This window comes from Alternaria incomplexa (assembly GCF_024043165.1).
Source record: "Alternaria incomplexa strain BMP 0042 chromosome Unknown scaffold_4, whole genome shotgun sequence".
Classification (NCBI taxonomy): Eukaryota; Fungi; Ascomycota; class Dothideomycetes; order Pleosporales; family Pleosporaceae; genus Alternaria; species Alternaria incomplexa.
The window spans coordinates 451,807-472,958 of record NW_026249853.1 but is presented as its reverse complement, the minus strand read 5'-3'; the positions used below and the strand labels follow the sequence as shown (position 1 = coordinate 472,958).

The window sequence follows — 21,152 nt, the reverse complement described above, 5'->3', positions numbered from 1 at the left end:
GCCAATGACAGTTGCCAGGCGGTTAAAAGTAATCTCCCCATCCACCGGTACCTTGGATGCAATATCGAACCGAGAGATGAGCTGAAGATATACCAGAACATTGTGCTGCAGCTGAGTTAGAAAACTGACATATGTCTCAGACACGGATGGTGCAGATACGGACGTGGTGGTTGAACAGCAAGTCTCGAGGATGCTGTAGGAGGTCGTTTAGCTCTTGGCTGGCGCGAAGAACAACGGTACGTGAATGCTCAATGTCAGGCTGCAGTCCCAGATCCGAGGGGCTCTCAGCATGGAACGAAGGATGTGGTAAACCGTTCTGGTTGAGGTAATCGTCGATACGCTGGGTATGTTGTGCTACTTGGGCTGCCAGCTCTGCTATGCGGCTCTGCGTTCCAGTCATGGTGCGTAATACACGATAAGGTCATCTCTCAACAAGGACGTTGACCGCATTTATAGCTCACACATGTGATGCGTGGAGCATAGTCATCCTAGCTTAGCTCATGTGGACATATTAGGTATGCTCTCAGAGCTGCTTGACCAGGCGCGATGACTGCGCACAGATACTTCAATCCATGGATGTGTGCCCCCACCTGATCGAAGATAACATCAGTATTCGCTGTCAGAAGATGTGCGATCAAAACTCCTGCTTATAACTAGATTTATCTGTCGTTGTAGCGCAGATGACCTCGCTGTGTGACTTGTGCGTAAGTTGGTAGATTGAAGGTTCTGGGTCACGGAAAGGGTGAACGCCTGGGCCACCATCCCGAGGTCTGGATACAGTGGGGCAACCAATCAGGAAGCGCTTTTGTCCGAACCGCTAGCCTCTTTGCGAGATGTACACAATCTTGGAACGCTCACCAAAATCATCATTGCAGTAGCGCGTAAGCTAGTCTATCATCCTTTGCAAGGTTTCTGGATAGACCGGAGACGGGAGGTATATCGAAGATGATAGGAGCAGACCGTAACGTCGGTTAATCACTTGGGTATGATGAAGATGGGTGGCCTAAGAGAGGCGCAATGCAGCCTCGGACGTACACATCATCCTCGCATCAATTGCTTGTCGCGCTTTTCCCTTTACTGTGCCGTGATGACCGCACTGTATGGCGTTATAAACGCAGGGATGTACCGCCCTCCATCCTTTGCGGCACGGCGGTCAATATGGAACACGAAACACTTTTACCAACTTACACCGAACAGTCAAAACAAGCCCATGTTGATCCGGACTACGATCGTGATGCTCTAGAAGACAGTGGCAGGATCTATAAGGATCGGAAGATAAGGACGAAATCGCCTCTTGTGTTGAGCTTCTGTCTCTGCTTGATCAGCCTACTCACTGGCTTCTTTGCGAGCTCGTTGTTAGAGAAGACAAATCGAGACTCTGCAAAACATATTTGCAGCGCACCTTCTATACGGCGCGAATGGCGAAGTTTGAGCGACTCGGAGAAAGACGTATACGTCGATGCTGTACGGTGTCTACGTACGAAGCCCTCGCGCATTGGGATGAACCATACGCTTTACGACGACTTTGCCTACGTGCATTTCCAGTCTAATAAAGAAAGTAAGCATACTTACACCGAAGAAGAAATACTCGGCTGCTTATGTTTCCTGATAGTACATTTCGCGGCGGCATTCCTTTCCTGGCACCGTTATCTCATCCATACCTATCATCAGCTCCTCGTGAACGAGTGCCATTACGCTGGAGAACTCCCGTGAGTGCGTGAGCCAGAGATGACACATCTTACTAACGTCATTCAGATACTGGGATTGGACGCTCGACTGGCAGAACCTCGCCGCTGCGCCAGTGTGGGATCTCGACCATGGTTTCTCAGGCAATGGTCGTGAAAGCTCAAAATCCAGTGTTCTCTTCCCGCGCTCACATTGCATTGAAGATGGTCCATTTGCAAATTTTGAAGTCGCCCTTGCAGATGCTACGTACGCGCCGCATTGCTTGACGCGCGACTTTGGCTCTTTCAAGGATGAGCCTGTCGCAAATCTATCGCAGCATCTTCGTCCGAGTGCTATCGAAGCTCTTTTGGTAGAAGACGACTACTACAAGTTCCTTGTACGATTTGAAGATGGAGCGCACATCGCTATACCTAAGTTCATCATGGGAGACTTTCGATTGTTTACTTCACCTAATGGTACGTCGGTTTAGCTTTGCTGGCTTGCGGTCGATCGCTAACACCTTGAAAGACCCAATATTCTTCCTTCACCATGCGCAAATTGACAGGATCTGGTGGAAGTGGCAGCAGTATGGCCCGCCACGGCGACAGAATATGTATACAGGCAGCTTCAAGCCTGGGTCGGAGGAGCAAGCAAGTCTCGATGACATCGTCTCGATCGGAGGTCTAGCACCGGATGTCAAAGTCTCGGACATCGTGGATGTACGATCGGGCATCTTTTGTTATACGTACTAGAACTGCCATACCTAGAACGATCAATACGATGATGGAGTGGAAAATGCCCTAGGATCCGCTCAAACCCCAACTGTTACAACGGCCCTGTAGTCACGACTGCTGGCTGCTACATACATCAACCCAATCACAGGATACTGTAGACATGGGATGATGAGAAAATGATGGAAAATTATTCGTTTGTTGATTCTAATGTTAGATGTCTTCTAGATAAACACGCTTGTACAAGGACAGAAAAAGGGGAGCTCGCGAGCACGTCCCATCCTTGACGTCACCCGCTTGGCTATGCGGAACTCGAGCCGCGTCGTGAGCTCTGACTATCCTCCGCAACCAAACCACCGTTCGTTCAAACCTGCTCTCGACTTTCTGTTACACCCTTTCTTTCTTTTAACCTTATCCACTCTGCCAAGTCCTGCTGGCTTCTCGTCATCGATTCGTATCGCTGGCCGTCAATGGCGGTGTCGTCATGACCCTGCAGGTGCAGATACCAGTAGAGGACACCAACAAAGAAGCCGCCGCCGACGATATTGCCAAGTAGTGCAGGAGCGATACCTTTCCAAACATACATGCCGATGGTAATGTCTGGTGAGCCATGGAAGATGGCATTGGGTATCAAGAACATGTTGGCGACGACGTGATCTGATACACAGTCAGCTAACTTGTAGATATGCACACGAATGTGTGGTACTCACCGAACCCCAGGGATACGAACGCAAACGTCGGCCACCATATCCCCACTACCTTGGAAACATAGTCGCGACCCGAACACCCGAGAAAGCAGGCCAGACAGACCAACCAGTTGGCGCCGATGCCTTTGAGAAAGATTTGGTACCACTCTGGCTCGACTTGCTTCTTGTAAGCAAAGTGGAGCGACTCTTCTCGATATAGTTTTCCGTCGAATAATCCACCGTCTATCACAACAGGTCAGCTTCAAACTTCCAAGTCGCTGCTGCTATCAGAGACTTACATCCGACGATCACACAAGACACGAACAAACTTCCTGCGAGATTCCCAAAAAAGGTTACCACCCAATGCCTCAACATCCGCCAGATGCTGAGTCGTCGATGTAACGCAGCAACGGTCGTGTACATGAAGCTGCCAGTACACAGGTCGCTGCCAGTCATCTGTACGATAACTAGACCGTACGGAAATACGAGCGCGGCAATTGTCTTGATCAGGCCTGGAGCATTCTCCTGGTACCATGGCGAGGTGTTGGTCGAGATGAGCGTTGCGCATGCGAAAGACAAGATCATGCCAGCGGAGCAGGCACTGAGGAAGCTCTTGTCGACACGCATATACGCCTTCTTGACGCCCATGCGCGAGACTATCTCGAAAGACTCCTGAGGAGTATAGGCATTGTTGGTTGGTTGGTGCATGTTGTGAGCCCGGTGTTGATATGGCATCGATGAAAGAGTTGTCGGGACTGCATTAATAGGTGTTGCTGTCCCAGAGGAGGGGTTCGATTGGACATGCATTGGCAAGAGGTTATGAGGCAATACAGGTCTTGGTGATGTTGATCTGTGGGCCATGTTGATGTCGTGGCTGAGGCGATTCGTAACGGAACTCACGACGCTGAGCAGCGGAGCCGAAGCAAAGTAATCAGAGTTTCAGCACCGATGAAGAGACGGAAGTATCCATCAAATTAAATACAGGAAGTCAAGTGTGACTCCTTACAACCACCCATCCCGAAAACCATCCGCGCGATCTCCACAACATCACCGAGGACCGAAACACCTACGGATACAAAATGGTTCAATTTTGGCGCGCAAACACCTTGCTTATCACAAAGATGACAAAAAGTGCCAAATAGGGAATGCGGTACCGCAGGCTTGCGGCTCAATCCAAGACCTTGGCGGCTCAACCAGCGTCAATGAGACCGAGAAGTTTGTCGCCAAGGTGTCTGGGCGCAACGACGCACGAGAAAGAGCCGCAACACTACCACTGCACCCGACGGTCGATATAATGGTGATGTGAGGGTGTGAGTAATCGTCTTCAACTTTGGGGCCCCGCACACACTCCGCATACACTCCGCATGTGAAAGAAAGGAGTGGCTGCGCAGGCACAACACAAGGTTGGGCATCATGCTCTTTTCGGGCGACCTGCCACACTATCGTCATAGAGCGCCTGTATAGTCATAATACACCGATCTTGGTGTACCGACTGCTAAGGTATGTAGTGTGAGTATACAACAATCTTACACGTGGCATGGAGCTCATTTCCTTCGACATCTCGTGCTTTCGCAGCTCTCATGCGGGTGCTGCATCTGGTTTGGCATAGCCGCCGGGAGCGACATGATCCTGTGCCCAAGATTAGAAAGAAGCTTCTGGGAGACGGTCCCGACCGTAGTGGCTTCGAAGCGTGAAGCCTTGGGATCGATTCGCACTTCATCTTGAAAGCGCGGAGTCTACTAATGCAACTGCCTGCCTTCTTGACCCATTTCCTTACCTTATGCGCTGCTGTAGCCGTCGTAGCTTGAGGATCACTGCGGGTTTTATTTTCCAATGCTCTTTGTGTACCAAATTAATCTATCTTGCAGTTGCAGAGGGTATCGGGGCAGGGAAGGCGCGTTCGAATGGGTTGGAGACGACTCCAGAGCGAACAGATCGTAGCTAAAGTGATCGTGATTATGATGAGCGATGACGAGCCTCGAAATCGGAGATGAATCTGGCATTCGCGGTCATTTTGCGGAGGGTTGATGATGACCGCCCCGTGTGTCCTCAAGGAGCTTAGTGTTATCGATAAGACTAGCGTGAACTGGACGCGTCGACGCGCTCAGTCAATTAACGGCAGGCGCGCCCCAATCATCGCCAACTTTTCCCTTCTTTCCTCTGTCGTCCCACCCCGCAATTGTCTTTCTATCGCATATCAACATGGCATCCCGACCGGAAATCAAGGAGGAGGATGAGTCGGGTTTCTGCAAGTTCTTCCGCAACTTGCCTGAGAAAGACGATGAGACGGTGCGCATCTTCGACCGCGGCGACTACTACAGCGCCCACGGCGAAGATGCAAAGTTCATCGCAACCACAGTAAGTGCATGCGAAAGCATTGGCTTATGTTCAGTATATTGAAACGCTATTAGGTATACAAGACCACAGCCGTCATCCGAAAGCTGGGACGAGAACCCGGCCTCGAATCTGTCACCATGACTATCACCGTATTCCGCAACTTCCTCCGCGACGCACTCTTCAGACTCAGCAAACGTATCGAGATATGGCAATCGACTGGCAAGCGCATGGATTGGAAGGTGGTCAAGCAGGCCTCACCCGGCAACCTGCAAGACCTGGAGGACGAATTGGGAGGTCAGATCGAGAATGCGCCCATCATATTAGCGGTCAAGGTGTCCGCAAAGGCATCGGAAGCACGCAATGTGGGTGTATGCTTTGCAGATGCAAGCGTACGGGAGCTCGGTGTTACAGAATTCCTTGATAACGACCTCTACTCCAACTTCGAATCGCTGCTCATCCAGCTCGGCGTCAAGGAGTGCCTGATACAAGTCGACTCTACCAAGAAGGATGTGGAGCTGGGCAAGCTTCGGACGATTGCCGACAACTGCGGGTGCGCTGTGGCAGAGCGGTCGCACGCAGACTTTGGCACAAAAGACATCGAGCAGGATCTGCCGCGGTTACTCAAGGATGAGCGAGCAGCCGGCTCGCTGCCGTTGACAGACCTGAAGCTAGCTATGGGCTCAGCTGCATGCCTAATCCGGTATCTAGGGGTCATGTCGGACTCGTCGAACTTTGGACAGTACCAGCTCTACCAACACGACCTCTCGCAATACATGAAGCTCGACGCTGCCGCGCTGAAGGCACTCAACCTCATGCCGGGACCACGAGACGGCGCGAAGAACATGAGCTTATACGGACTGCTCAACCACTGCAAGACACCCACCGGTAGCCGACTGTTAGCACAATGGCTCAAGCAGCCGCTCATGAACGTCGAGGAGATTCAACGACGACAGCAATTGGTGGAAGCCTTCGTCAACGATACCGAGCTAAGGCAGACGATGCAAGAGGAGCATCTGCGGTCAATACCGGATTTGTACCGTCTAGCGAAGAAGTTCCAACGCAAAGTCGCAAACCTGGAAGACGTCGTGCGCGCGTATCAAGTCGTCATCCGATTGCCGGGCTTCCTCAGCTCCCTCGAGGCGGTCATGGACGAGCAGTACAAGGAGCCGCTTGATGCGGAGTACACGGATAAGCTCCGCCAATACACAACGGCATTTGCAGGCCTGCAGGACATGGTAGAGACGACGGTGGATCTCGAAGCGCTCGACAACCACGAGTTCATCATCAAGCCTGAGTTTGATGAGTCGTTGAAGACCATCCGAAAGCGCCTGGACAAGCTCAAGCGCGACATGGAGTCAGAGCACATGCGTGTGGGCGATGACCTCAACCAAGACACCGAGAAGAAGCTATTCCTAGAAAACCACAAAGTCAACGGCTGGTGCTTCCGACTAACCCGCAACGAAGCAGGCTGCATCAGACAAAAGAAGCAGTACCAAGAGATCTCTACACAGAAGAACGGAGTCTACTTCACCACCAACACACTACAAGAAAAGCGACGAGAATTCGATCAGCTTTCAGAGAACTACAACCGCACTCAATCCGGCCTCGTCAACGAAGTCGTCTCAGTTGCATCGTCCTACGTTCCTGTGGTCGAGAAGCTCGCCGCCGTCCTCGCACATCTCGATGTCATTGTTTCCTTCGCCCACGTCTCCGTCCACGCACCCACCTCATACACTCGACCTACCATGCACGCACGCGGCACCGGCAACACCGTCCTCAAAGAGGCGCGACACCCTTGCATGGAGATGCAAGACGATATATCCTTCATCACAAACGACGTCTCTCTCGTTCGCGACTCGAGCGAGTTCCTCATCATTACCGGTCCCAACATGGGTGGTAAATCCACATACATCCGGCAAATTGGTGTCATTGCCCTCATGGCACAGATTGGCTGTTTCGTCCCTTGCTCAGAAGCCGAGCTCACGATCTTCGACTGCATCCTGGCTCGTGTAGGCGCGAGCGACAGCCAGATCAAGGGTGTGTCAACCTTCATGGCAGAGATGTTGGAGACAGCAAACATTCTCAAGTCTGCGACAAAAGAATCCCTCATCATCATCGATGAGCTTGGTCGTGGCACAAGCACATACGATGGTTTCGGTCTCGCATGGGCCATTTCTGAATACATCGTCAAGGAGATTGGCGCTTTCGCGCTGTTCGCTACGCATTTCCACGAGCTGACTGCGCTGGTGGACACCTACCCACAAGTCCAAAATCTACACGTCGTAGCACACATATCTGAAGGCAGCGCTCCTGCACCCGACGCCGACGGAGACGCAGACATGGACGCCGCCACCGCCGTGCAAAAGAAACGCGAAGTCACCCTCCTATACAAAGTCGAACCCGGTTTCTCCGACCAGTCCTTTGGTATCCACGTCGCAGAGCTCGTTCGTTTCCCACAGAAAGTCATCAAGATGGCAAAGCGAAAGGCCGACGAACTGGAAGACTTCGCTGGAAAGCACGAAGAGGGTTACGTTCAAGCCAGTAAAGAGGAAGTGGAGGACGGAAGCCGAATGCTCAAGGAGGTACTGGTGAAGTGGAAGGAAGAGGTAGAGAGCAAGGGGCTGACGAAGAAACAACAAGTCGAGAGGATGAGGGAGCTGGTCAAGGGAAACCCAGAGCTTATGGCTAATGGGTTCTTCAAGGGTATTCAGGCCTTGTAATCTTGAGTATGCAAGCCAACGGTGTTTCGGGATGTAGTAAAACTCTGTACCCGGATAAGAGGCCTGTCGTAGCTTTAGTCAGATTCGTGAGCGTATTAGCATGATACCAGTAATTTACATGTACCACCTATTCCCTAGTCCTCAGTATAGGCATCGAAGATGTCTGAAAGTTCAACATGGGAAGCTGTACAATGTGATACCATATGGGAGGTTTGTGGAGAACAGGAGCAGTTTGCATCGATAGGATTGCGCGCAGCTCAGCAGCTGGCTATCTTGAAGAGTAGGAGACTTAAATCACGACCATTACTATCGTGCGCCGTCCCTTACGTTTGGGCTCATCCCCTTGGTACTGTGCCAAAAGTCTTACTCTCAACACGATTCGTGCGCAGTCTGGGTACTCCTACCAGACTGGTACTTGCAGTAGAAGGCTTGATGGCAACTCCACTGAAACCCATGCCAAACAACCAGACCGTCGCTCTACCCGCATCATCTCTTCAACTCCGCAAACCTCCTAGAAAGCTCATCCACATCCGGTATCTTACCCAGCCCATCCTCCTTCTTCGCCGGCTTCTTCGTATTCGCTTCGCTCTTCGCTACTTTCGCCGCCGCACTGCCCGGCAACTTCAACCTCGGCGCTACATTATCCGTACTAGGGCTGGGCGGAACAACTCGCAGCGGACTTTGCGGGCCCAACTTTTTGGGTGTCGAGGCTTTTGCCAGCGCTTCCCTTTCTTCTGCCTTTTTGCTTGTGCTGTCGTCGGTCGATATAGGGTCTTCGAGATCGGCGTCTGCTTTCTCCGCTACGCCACCTGATGGTTCGTCGTCGTCGTCTTCTTCTTCGTCTTCGCTCTTGGCTGTGCCGTATGGTACTCCGTAGAACCTCGCAATCTCCGTCATGTACGCCTCGACCAGCTCCTCCTTCGGTGTCTCAACCTTCAACTTCTTCATCACCCTCTCTGCAACACCTTCACCTTCCATACTAGCCACCGCGACATCCTTCCCAAACTTATCCACCAACAGCGCCCTCACGGTATGCAGTTCCTTGATCTCGGTTCGCGGCGCGGCGTATATTATGCTGCGAACGGCTTCTTCTAGCGCGGGGTCGAGGAGGGTGGAGGTGGATGCGGAGGTGGTGTTTGAAGAGGATACTTGCGATTCGAGGAGTTGGGAGCGCGCGAGGAGGAGTTCGCAGTAGAGTTCGAGGATCTCGTGCAGTTCGGTCGTGATGTCGGTGCGGATTATGTTTTCGACGCGTATGCGCGCTGATTGCACTTTGCCGACCTACACAGACGTCAGTTCTGGGACCTAGAGGAGAGTGTGGTGGTATTGGATACGCGCAGTTGCCTTGCGCCTGGGCGAGGCGATGCGACAATTGCTTGTAAGGAGCTACCGACGTACCTCGATCAGTTGCGCCATTTCTCTCCTTTGTTGCTTTACTTTGGCGCTGTCTTTCTGCTGGACCATGCGTAGTCGCGATATGGACAGCTTGAGCTGTACCTTGAGCTTGTTCTGCCCCGCATTAGCTGGCAGTCGCGATGGCAGTATGTGGTGTCGCCATGGAACGTACGACTAACGAGACTGAAGGCGCCATCTTGTATATTTGGCGATAGTATCTGAGTACGTGTAGTAATTGCAGTTACGGCGTCGTTGATTGTCGTGTCGGCGTCTGGTGTTGGCTGGAGCTAGTGGTTGGGCTGGGACGTGGAGGCGGGACACGCGCAGGCGTAGGGATGTCTTGGTGGGGTTCAGCGGCTTGGGTCGTGGCGGTGCACGGAGTGACAATGACATCGCGCGTGAAAAGAGACCACACGTAGACATACATAGCCATCGATCTTTCGCTTCAACGGAACCCATTCAAAGAAGGCTTTTTATAGAAGGACTACACCTTGAAAGTGTGAATTTGAGTTGAACCATATTCGGCTTGCACACTACGACCCGTTTTCCCAAGCAACGTCGCCTTGCATGTTGCCTCATCCCTGGTACTCTTCTTGAGATCAGAGCAATGTTACAATTTCTGTATCCATCTCTTCAAGCATCTCCTTGAGACGATCATTGTACTTTTCCGTAAGCCCATCGACATGGTAGCCTTCCACATACTCAGGATCTCCTGGTCGGAGAGTAATGGCCCACCACCCAGCGTAATGTACATCGACGATGCCAAGGCGAACATAGTGATCTGGACGATCTTTCTCCATCACAATCAGCGCGCGTTGCCGATCGCCTGGCCATATAGATGGCCCTTGTTTGAGAGCGAGAAATAGCAGACACAGCCGAGCTTGGATGTCATGACAGGGAGCCAGTCCCACGTCGTCCCATTGGGGATTATCATGGGTCATTTCGTTTGATCCCGGTGAAATTCTTCCATTTATTGCTTCCTCGAGCGATATTGGCACATCCAATCGGTGTCGGATGTCCCAAAAACTGATCAGAGGGCAGCGTAAAGTGATCGCAGCTTCAGTGATAGCACCGGAAACGGTCGGCCCATGCACTGTATAGCGGACTTCGAGGATCTCAACATTGGAAAGAACCGTGTCCGCTACCCCCCATTCAACGCCTGCACTTATGGATGCCCAAGACCAAGTAGGTATGCTTCCAGCCATACGCTTTTTGACTGCCGCCAGCAGACCCTCGGTCCATTCAGCTTGCCCGAAACGAGTGCGCCATAGCATGTCAAAGAAGAGAGTCGATCGCCAGATTCCAGCAATATATTCATCGCCTGGTCGGAGTGACTGCATTGTCTTGGCAATTGCGGCGATTGCTGGCAAGCGATCTTTGCTGTAGGTAAGTCTCCGTTGGCTGTACAACCTCACCATCTCATGCCATATCGCTGTAAGATTCGAATCTTTAGATTGGAGCTTCTCCTTCGCGCGACTTATCATATTGAGATCATGGATCGATGTTGATATAACCTCTTCTCGCTTTCGACCTTGGGACTTGACTGCGCGTCGACATTGCCATATAATCTCGTTGGGACCAAAGTGTACAACGCGGGGAGATAATACAAGCTCCTGGAACACCCATGCTCGTTTTAATAGCGGCCACGTAATGCCCGAGTCTTTTAATGGCCGTACATACACTCCCGAGTGGCCTGGAAGTGGCTTACCTCGAAAGTCGGGATCAGCAGTTCGAAATAACCCTTTGTAGCGTTCTCAGAATCCGATGCTGCGATCGTGAGGAACGCGTTCGCATAAATGTCGGCCATAGTCGCAGACTGACTACGCCAGTCTTCGTCGCTATCTTGAATAATACACAGGCTGTCGATCCATAAGTAAGAAACCTTGAGGAGTCGGCAGATAGTAACGGCGTCTTTGAAGGTCGCCGGAAGGCTACCCATGGGAATGCCTCCATTCGAGTGGTCAATGAAGTTTGAGTCTGTTGTCCGGAGTATACCCTCGCCACCTCCCCAGCAGTGACTCAAACAAACATATTGTGCGGGGCTTATATCTTGTAGAAGGAGCAGCCGATCTTCTTCGATTTTAAGGAATCTTGCGCCTGTCCGGCCGCTGACGTCTGCACTAAAAGCCGATCTAGCGCAACCATCGTGGCTCTTTAAGCAGTCTTCCAGCCAACTTTCAATGGCTGAGACAGTGTTATCCGGGCCAGTCGAGTTTGGCAATAATCTTCCTGATGCTGGGGAGGTCGCTGGGGAAGTTAGTGAGCACCCTCCGGCAGCTGTCAACTCACGTACCACAGAGATCGAAAAGTTCCAAGTAGAGCGCCACAGAGTCTCCAAAAATATTCAATCGAAATGGCCCGCTGTATTGAATATCGCACCTGGGGGCATCTGAACCTAGTCGTGCTAGAGCCCACTCTACACAAGCCAGTCGCACATGAGATAAAGGGCATTGACTCTCAGCGCCTGCTCGAAGCTGGTCAGGAGTCTCAGACAGCTTGTCGCATACTTCACACGTATGCCCACCGCATATGAGCTCGAAGGCTTTATTTTGCGACGCCATTGGATGTGGTTTCAGGCCTGATCGCAGGACGCAAACTTGCGCAGATGATTTGTAGTGTTTCGCCTTCTTAGTTTCAGCACGAAGATAGATGGAGAAGCATATGTGGAAGTCCAGATTCGATCGAGCTCTCAGCGCTGTTGATAGTCATCGCTTGCTTAGATGCAATGAACGTAAACGAACCCCACACGTTGCGAATCGGTGAAGCACCTGAGATGACGTCATCTGGTCTCTTCAACTTCGTCGCATCTCACTTTCGCCAAGATCATGATCCTGTTCAGCAGGCGGGATTGGTAGGTGATTTAGTGGCAATTTGGTATTGCACATAGGTGTGACCCTTATCTTGCCTATCGATACTCATGTCGTTGGAGCAAACTATGGAAGCAGCCCATGCAGGTTCCATAGGGTTCTGGTGTATCAACTGGAACACAAAGCTGTAAAACAAATACTTTCAGTCTTTTGGCCATTGCCAGTCCATCAACTCAAGTTACGTCTATTTCGTGATAACGCAGCTGGTACATATGATCAGAAATATGCCGCTACATGATAATATTGCTTGACAGATACAGCCTTGTGTGTATCGATGCTCGAAGGATACGCTGAAGGCAGTAGGCACCGCCTGCCGGCTTAACGCACCTACAGATCTTGATGTTCCATTGGGGTGGCCCATTTTTAGTAGACATGTGGTCGTTATGTATGATGTAGAAGCACAAAGCGGGGTGTTTTATGCACCCTCCGGTTCGTCCAAAAGCGGTACACACGTCTAACAGCAGGAAACCCAGGTTTCGACGCATATCGACTAGCACTCGAGATCCCAGGTATGATAGAAGTGATCGGCATGCAAGCAGGCGCATTAACCGACGTTTCAAGCTGACAATGCAGCTACCCACGCCCAATAGGTTGCGCCACTAGAATGTTACTCCAATCAGGAAAACTGCTGCTATCACGATGCATGATAGTACGAGAAATCTCTTTGGGCGTCGGTTTCGAGGAGCACAACCTGCGCCCGGCTTACGTTGCGCAAGCTGGTTCCTTTGTCTGCTTACCTCCTCTTCTCTGCTCACCGACTTGACCTTGATGCTCCTGTGAGACGAGCCGATTCTCCTGCACATGCTCCAGCCCGCTTCAATGCCATGGCTCCATCATGGCGCACAAGATGTAGCTTCACTCTCAGCCTTGCTGCCCTCGTCTTCTTTAATTCTCGCCTGATAGCAGCGCAATGCGAAATCCCGCCTCTGACACTCACCTGGTCGAACATCACCGTCACACAGGACGGTCTCGGTGTCGCACGTGGTATTGAACTTGGTATCGGAACTCCGCACCAGATCTTTGCTTTCCGACCGTCGACTACGCTCAACAATACGCGTATCAACAATGTTATAAATTGCGGATCTGCGAGCAACGACAGCTGCATCGGTGGTCTAGGCGGTGCTTTCGACGCGCCAAAGTCTACATCGTATGCGGTTTCGATCAAGAGCCAGTGGAATGGCAGCCAAGTCGACGCTGAGGACAGCACCGGTGCATACGTCTACTTCAATGATGATGTCGCGTTCCAAGAAAATGGCAATGTCGACGGCTTTCCATTGGTCATGGATAGTGAAGTCTGGGGAGGTGAGAATCCTGGCTTGCGTCTCGTCCAATGCGGGTTGTCGAGCTATGAATGAAGCTGACTGATGGCAGGTGTGCAATCTGGTCTACCTCTCGGAACCAACTCTTCCTTCCTCCGCGCTGCAGTCGCAGGTGGTGTCGCGCCATCTCAAGTATTTGGTCTGTGGAGTGGTAGCAGGGGCATCGATCCACATGACGGCCTGCTTGTTGTAGGAGGATACGATCGTGCGCGGGTCGACCCAGCATCCAACTTCACTACTTTCCCGATCCGCGATTGGAACCTCGAGCGCGCCTGTCCTCTACAAGTGACGGTCACAAACCTGACGTATCAGGATAAACCGCTCATACCAGACGGAAGCGATGGGCTGATTGCTTGTATTGAGCCATCGACGCAGCGCTTCGTCTTTCCTCCAGCGATTGCGCAGGCATTCGGAAACTCTACTGGCCAGAATGAGACCGCATATCCGGCGAAGATGCAATACAACGTCTCGAATCGTCCCGGCGGCGATCTCATTGTAACATTGGCAGGCGGCTATCAGTCCAGGATACCTAACAAGGAATTGTTCGCGCCACTACGCGGATCTGACGAGTACGGCCGGTATGCCATCACCAACGACAGCACACTCGAAGCCTTCGTGTCGGATACGCGACAAGATGATCCAGGCGATGTTGACAGTACCCTGGGAGGGCTCTTCTTGACCTTCAACTATCTTTTAGTAGACTACGCGAAAAGCGAGTTTCAACTTGCGCCAGCTGTCGCAGCCGATGCGCAAAACCTATCGCCGAACCCTACCACGATCTGCACACCTACCAGCATCACGCCCGCGAGCCCGGCTCCGACAGCCGAAAGTAAATCGACCAATAAAGGTGCAATAGCAGGTGGCGTTGTGGGAGGTGTTGCTGGACTGGCCGTGCTTGGAGCCATAGGCTTCCTGCTGTTTAGGCGGAACCGCCGAGCCAAGAACCCTGCTGTCAGCGAGATCGATGGGCAAACAATTGAACCAGTATCGCGGCAGCCGTCAGAGATGATGGCGCATGAAGTTACACCTGTGCATGAGATGTCTGCGAGTCGATACGCAAGTTTCCGAAAGCCTGAAGGGAGGGGATGGCATTGAGCGTGGGCGTGGGCGTGGGCGTGAGAAAAGGGGAGGCGGGCAGATCCGCTTCGGCTGTGTAATGACATAGTTCTACACTAAATTTCTGGGCGCTATCTCGAGCAGTGCATGTCCGCCCAAGTCGCCCTTATCATTCCATCATGCCTTTCGTCCTTTCATGGCAAAAGCTTCGCTTTCCTAGTCGGCTCATACACGGGAACCTTCATAGGTACCACATCGCTGTCGCGACAATAGCCCACTTCAGCCCACCTCAGCCAACCCGCATACGTCCTATTGGCACAGTCGCTGCCACGATGTTTTCTCCACAGCATACCAAGAGTGTCGCTTCCGAACAGCTTCGCCGAAAACCCGTGCCCAAGCTTCAAACACCAGCTGTCTGCCACTACTTTCTCTACAATACGCCTCGCAAGTGCTTGATCGTCTGTCTCAATCTCGCTCTCCTTGGGTAATCGAAGGCTCAGAAGATCAAATTGCCTCTGACCACTCCATCCAGTCATCTGCTCGTGTGCGAATGCCCCGTCCATCATGCTGAGCAGCCAGCACTTCTCTCTGACATACTTCGGCCCGTCCCATCCGTCTTCTTCATCCACCCAGCCTTGCGCCGATCCCATGCATTGGATCTGAATCGCGTAGTCGGTCATGGCTTCGTCGTTGATCACCATCTTCTCCTGTCCTTCTTCTTCTACAACAACCTCTTGTGGCACACGCATAAGCGGGACGTGGGACACCATTGGATGCGCATGTGTGCCGATCGTGTTGGTCTTGCCTTCCCAGACCTGGAGCAGGATATAATGTGCGCGTTGCACAAGCGGGTTGTTCGCTCGACACATGAGCGAGAAATTCACGATCTGCGGCTCATCTGCTCCCAGCGTGAAGCCGGCGAAGTCGTAAGGCGAATCTGGGTTGGTGATGTGTTCGGTCCAGAGACGATTTATGTCGCCGAATTGAAGGATACCAACATCGAGATACACACCACCGTACTTCAACAGGAGCGGATAGCGGATTAGATCTGAGGTGTGTTGTGCAGCATACTGTCCGTCTAGGGTGCCGTTCGTGAATGCCGCCGGTACAATCGAGGAGGACTTGGTGTCGATGTAGTTGCCTACGTTTAGTGCAGAATTTGGCACGTTGTCAAGGACATAGATAGTCCATCCCAGTGGTGAGAAGCGGCGGTACCAAGCAAGGACGTTGCGTAGTAGGACGGGTGGGATCGTTCGGATGCCAGAATGCCAGAACGCGAATATGGACTTTGAGTCAACAAGAGGTCGTTTCGGCGACAAAAGCTCATCAGGTAGAGGTCCTTCCGTTGATATAGGTCCCAGAACCTTGGAAGGAATTGTTGAGGTTCCTGGGATGAATGGGTAATCCATGATTCGGTTGAATCGTAGACGGTCGATCTTGATCTTTGAATTATCCTCTTTATTGACAGGTAACTGCATTGCGAATGTCAGTATAACTTGGTGCTATATACATGGGAAGGTACGCAAGAGTCACTGCGCACCGTCCAATGGTCATTTCGACTCATACACGCTAATCTACGCGTGACGTCATCGTGCATATATTCCTAACCAGCGTCTTGCGAAGCATGTAAACGTGGTGTCGCGACATTATCACTCGATATTTGCTTGTATAGACACTTCTGAGTAAGACTGGTCATTCTTTGCACTCTGGTCTGCCCAGGAACATGCCTGCCAAGCACACGACAATGTGTACCAAATCGACGATCGAGCCCAAGAGCCAACTCGTGTATGGTGCAAGATGATCAGATATCATGCGCTGAGGATTAAGAGACTGGCTGAAGACAGGCTTGAGTCTCAAATCTTCGGTCGGGGCTGTCTTGTCTACGCCAGTCTGTAGGAGAATTGATCACACGCGTTGGGTAAGCTCATTATAGCAACGAATAACACTCAAGAACCCAGAGGACGCACAGCAGGTGCAAATACGGTAACTTGATCATGTTGGCGAGAAATTGGACGAGCTTGTTTTCACAGTCGTCACCGCGCCATCGAGTCGCGACTTCCGTTTACCGCCAAGCACGCGACCAAATGTGCTGAGTCTAGACTGCTACCTTCACTGCCAGACTATTGTTCTCCATCGACACACCATCAACATGCAGCAACCCAGATACGCCCTCTCGCCCCTTCCCGACATCATGCGCGGCCCATCCGCACCGCCGCGACTACCACCTCGCCCTTCTCCACCACCACCTGCTCCAGACTTCCTCGTCATCGGCTTGTTCGCCCTGCGACTCACCAAGCGGTTAATTGAAAGCCTCGAGTACTATCTCGGTCGCGATACCGACATCATCTGGCTCGTTAACTTTCTCTCGCCCTTCCACAACGACTACGAGCTAGCGAAGATCTCAGGTGCACGAAGAGATGACTACCTCGCGACATATCAGAGCATCGTCTCACGGATGAAGAAGCAGCCAAAGTATCCTATGCGGTTTATGCAGATGAATCCGGATCAATCGGCGCAGCCAACAAGGCGAGGAAGCGAGATGGAGCAACCGAGGGACATGACCGACGGTGAGTAGATCGGTACGTGTAACGAACATGCTGGCTAACATGACCCAGCGGAGAGACTGGAGATCATCAACTTCTACGACGCAGCGGGCGAGTGGGGATCTATTCTCCCGATACCAGCACGTGAGGCAGAGAGAATGGTCGAACTGGCTGACCGAAGGAAGATCGCAGATCTCGACGAGTCCCACCGACAGCGGCCGCGCTATGAGGAAAGAGAGGAGTTACGAGATCACAGGCAGTCGCGATCCGAAGACAGAGAGGAGTTGCTAGATCGGAGGCAATCCCGATTCGAGCCACAGTCTTTGCCTCACGATACAAGGCGACCACTGCAAGAGGTCAGGCAGCCGGACCGCGACGAGATATATCGACTACATAATACTGGGGTGTGGCGTGGCGACGAATACCTTCCGCCTGACGAAAGGCAGCAGCCAGTGGATACGAGAAGGAGACGTCGGGTATCTTTCGCGGATGATAGGCAGTACTACGAGGTAAGAGTTTTGCGTTCCCATGGGATTTGTGCACCCACTGACTTGAGTAGGATGAACGCCGTTAAGAAGACGTGAGATGGCGCGAGCGTTAAGACTTGAGTTACCGGGTGTGCGCTGGAATGTTGGTTTCCCAAGACGAAGGCACGATCGTGATGGGAAGATTGTCGCGGAGGTGTCTGATCCGCTTGTTCTGAGTCCGGCACATCTTGTCTACCTTGATTAGACTTGTGCAGTGTTAGCAGTGATGTGTCCAATGAAGCCATCGGATACTACCGATTGCGCAACTCATACTTTGTTTGGGTGCAGTTCGTGACATGATAACGCGTCTTGGGATCCAAATCGTATTGTGACCCGGTCAACCCGCTCAACAGGCCAGAGGTCTAGGCGAGGACGCTTCGCTCCTTCCATCTACAGCTCTTTCGGGACTGATCGTTCACTTTGGGGTTGGACTCGGAAGGGGTCCAGAGGAAGCGGCAAGCGTGGCTTTTCGCATGATAGGGCGCAATCCAGTCTCTACCATGGTTTGCATCCCTCGCTTGAGCGAACCTGACAGTCGAAAAGTCATCTACGATAGCTTTTCAGCTTGTTCCAACGTCCTAGGACAACTAATTTTGCGAGAACATCAAATCAAAATCGAAATAATTTCCAACGAGGGCACAGCGTGACTACCGCTGTGAAGCACCATCAGCTACCACCAACCGCGCGAAGAGACCCCCCACCTGAAAGAATGGCGCACCGCGACCCTGCCAGCACTGATATTGTCGACTATTGTATACGCGGCGAGTCTAACCACCTCTATGAAGAACCAGATGTCGATGAAGACATTGTTTATCGCATTATCCCTGGAGATGCAGTGACGGACGAAGAACTGGACATATGTGCTGCCAACTTTTCTTCTGATTACGGCGTGTGGAGTTGGAGAGCGCATCTTGAGATGGGGATAATGGCCGAGTATGGTAAGTCCTCCGGTATTATTGGAGTGTTTAGGTCGGCAGCCAAGGACGCATCGCTCACTCTGGTATAGGCAAACCCATACATATGAGTCGCGTAAGAATAAGAGCTCAGTGTCTACCTGAGGACGCGAACAATATCCTAGTGACGGTTGTTACTAAAGACGATCGGCACGTTGGGCACTGCTTCGTGAGCCAGTGGATGTATGGGGACGATCGAGTGTGGTGGATAACACAACTGCTCGTGGTCAAACGCTATCGCAATCAGAGACGAGCTACACGAGTGAGCATCTATCACGTATCTTGGTTAAGGATTTGCAACTAACATATAGTAGATGCTACAAGCCCTGGCCATGCACTACGATATCGGCAGATCTACTCAGAGAGATCTTGTCGGAATAGCAACAGTGAGCCCGTATAGTCTTTGCGCTATTCTTCGCGTTTTTGGCCGCGGTATCGAAGTACTGCCTTCGAAGCCTGACTGGGAGAAATGTCGCATTCGCCACACGCCTCTGCTCAGTTCCGCATGTGAGCCTATAGTTGGCGCTGCACCAATCAGCTATATCCGCAATGCCAAACTATCACGGGGGAAGTTGATCGCGAATACAGGGTTCTTTGTAGATCACGCTACATCTGAAGAAGCGATGAAGAGAATCATACACAGCATGAACCAGCAGGTGTCTGGGCCGTGGGAGTGGTTGTTCGGCTGCTTGGAACCTGGGCACGAATATGTGTGTATTCTTGACTATTCCTACGATCAGGAATACAAGATGGATCTAGCACTCTTCGACACGCCATCGGTTCCTAATGAGCCTTGTTTGGGAAAGCACGCTGCAAGCCCGTCGAAGGCGCTGTTTAGAGCAGCTTTTGGCAGCTCCAGGCCGCCTGAGCAGATCCCAACTCCGGTTCGATATGCTGACATCGATCGGTACTTGCTCGAAGTGCCTGAGAGTTGCGTTATCGATCTGAACCTCAGCAATCGTGCCCATGCATCCTTGCATGGCAGTATGCGCAAGCTTATCTATGAAGCCAAAGAGCTGATTGCAAAGCATTTGCGTGTGTTGCCCACAATCATGGGCGCAAAGCAGATACCAAGAGACCTTCGAAGAGTCTATCAGACGGCGAATATGATCTTCCCGTTACCAGGACAGATACAAACGTGGGGAGATTTTGTGCCGTACGTATATGAGGTCTTCGAACACGGCATTAACGCTGAAGCTCGCATGTTGATTCTGCAGGCGATCCATTTCCAGGAGCTCCGTGAGCTCGATGAGAGGGAACAGAAAGAGAAAGCGAAGAATGCCTCGGCATTAGCCAAAACGACCAGGTCGAAAGAGAGAAAATGGTCGTTGATGGACACGAAGGGGAAGCCTGGGATTGAACCGTTAGCATACGCCCCATACTCCCTCAAAGACGAAAACGAGGAACGATCCGCAAAACCGCGAACAAAGCGTAAGCTCACGCCGAAAACACCTACGAGAAAGCCTCTGGCTCCAAAGCCTCAAGGGCTATTTGGAGCAGCCAAGGCGACAATCAACACACCAACATCTACTCCTAGATATCGGGCAGCATCAATGTTCTCTTCCATGAGTCCCTTCCGGAAATCTAAAGAGCCAAAGTCACAGTCTCGACACTCTAGCATGGCGATGCAGGCACAGAGCCCTACGCCAGCCACACCCGTGACGGCACCTGAACACGACTCCAGTCCAATCGCCCAGTCCACCGTCTGGAAGTCGGCTTCTCCGGCTCCTAACACGCCTATCTCTACAGCTTTTGTACCTCAAGGACAAGGTGAGATACATACGTCGACAACACCACCCATAACACCACCATTCGCTCAATCGCAGCCGATTCTTCCACACTACATGGCCCCAACCGTGGGCTCAATGCAACGGTACGACACCCGCAGCCCCCAGCTTTTCTATTCCGATGCCGATGAGTCTGATGGGTGCAGTAGGTCGAATGTTTTTGGCCGGCGTTCTCTGAAGAATAGTGCGAAGACGTTGGATCGGACGCAGGGTATGAGGGGATGAATCATTTGCTGGGGTTCAATAGATTGCGAGCCATCTTGGTGACATGGTCCTCTTGGTTGTTCGAACAATCATTGATGGGTATTAGTTTGTGAATTCCAACAAAATAAGAGGCTGGTGGAGGATGCGGAGCCAGGAGCGATGCTACGGCTGAGTGTGGGGCATGACGCGTCTCGATGAGCTAGTGCGTGGATGGCACCTTTCTTTTCTTTCTCCTGCATCAATGTACACTTCACTTTCATGATTCGCCTAGATGGCGCCCGAAATGCCGTTAACACAAAGCCATCTCATTCTCTAGGCATATTACAAGACCTTAGTGTTGCGAAACCGGTCGCTCGAACTAG

At 51.9% G+C, this 21,152-nt stretch overlaps 5 protein-coding genes across 5 annotated transcripts; 3 read left to right on the top strand and 2 right to left on the bottom strand.

Annotated features, from left to right (window-relative positions):
- Positions 1-5,284: 5,284 nt before the first annotated feature.
- Positions 5,285-8,139, top strand: MSH2 (MutS-like protein; the record flags this gene model as incomplete). Its single annotated transcript, XM_051432924.1, has 2 exons — positions 5,285-5,440; positions 5,494-8,139. 2 exons carry the CDS (start codon positions 5,285-5,287, stop codon positions 8,137-8,139), a joined length of 2,802 nt encoding a protein of 933 aa, XP_051292822.1.
- A 486-nt stretch (positions 8,140-8,625) lies between these two features.
- Positions 8,626-9,730, bottom strand: J4E90_003352 (uncharacterized protein; the record flags this gene model as incomplete). Its single annotated transcript, XM_051432923.1, has 3 exons — positions 8,626-9,420; positions 9,538-9,648; positions 9,707-9,730. The coding sequence occupies 3 exons, from the start codon at positions 9,728-9,730 to the stop codon at positions 8,626-8,628; spliced, it is 930 nt and encodes a 309-aa protein (XP_051292821.1).
- Positions 9,731-13,225: 3,495 nt separating this feature from the next.
- J4E90_003351 (uncharacterized protein) lies at positions 13,226-14,815 on the top strand (the record flags this gene model as incomplete). The annotated part of the gene is made up of 2 exons (XM_051432922.1): positions 13,226-13,703; positions 13,773-14,815. 2 exons carry the CDS (start codon positions 13,226-13,228, stop codon positions 14,813-14,815), a joined length of 1,521 nt encoding a protein of 506 aa, XP_051292820.1.
- A 155-nt stretch (positions 14,816-14,970) lies between these two features.
- On the bottom strand, positions 14,971-16,254 carry J4E90_003350 (uncharacterized protein; the record flags this gene model as incomplete). The annotated part of the gene is made up of 1 exon (XM_051432921.1): positions 14,971-16,254. One exon carries the CDS (start codon positions 16,252-16,254, stop codon positions 14,971-14,973), a length of 1,284 nt encoding a protein of 427 aa, XP_051292819.1.
- Positions 16,255-16,925: 671 nt separating this feature from the next.
- On the top strand, positions 16,926-17,828 carry J4E90_003349 (uncharacterized protein; the record flags this gene model as incomplete). Its single annotated transcript, XM_051432920.1, has 2 exons — positions 16,926-17,343; positions 17,392-17,828. Coding segments are annotated over 2 exons (855 nt in total), but the record flags the coding sequence as incomplete, so codon positions are not given.
- Between the last annotated feature and the right edge of the window lie 3,324 nt (positions 17,829-21,152).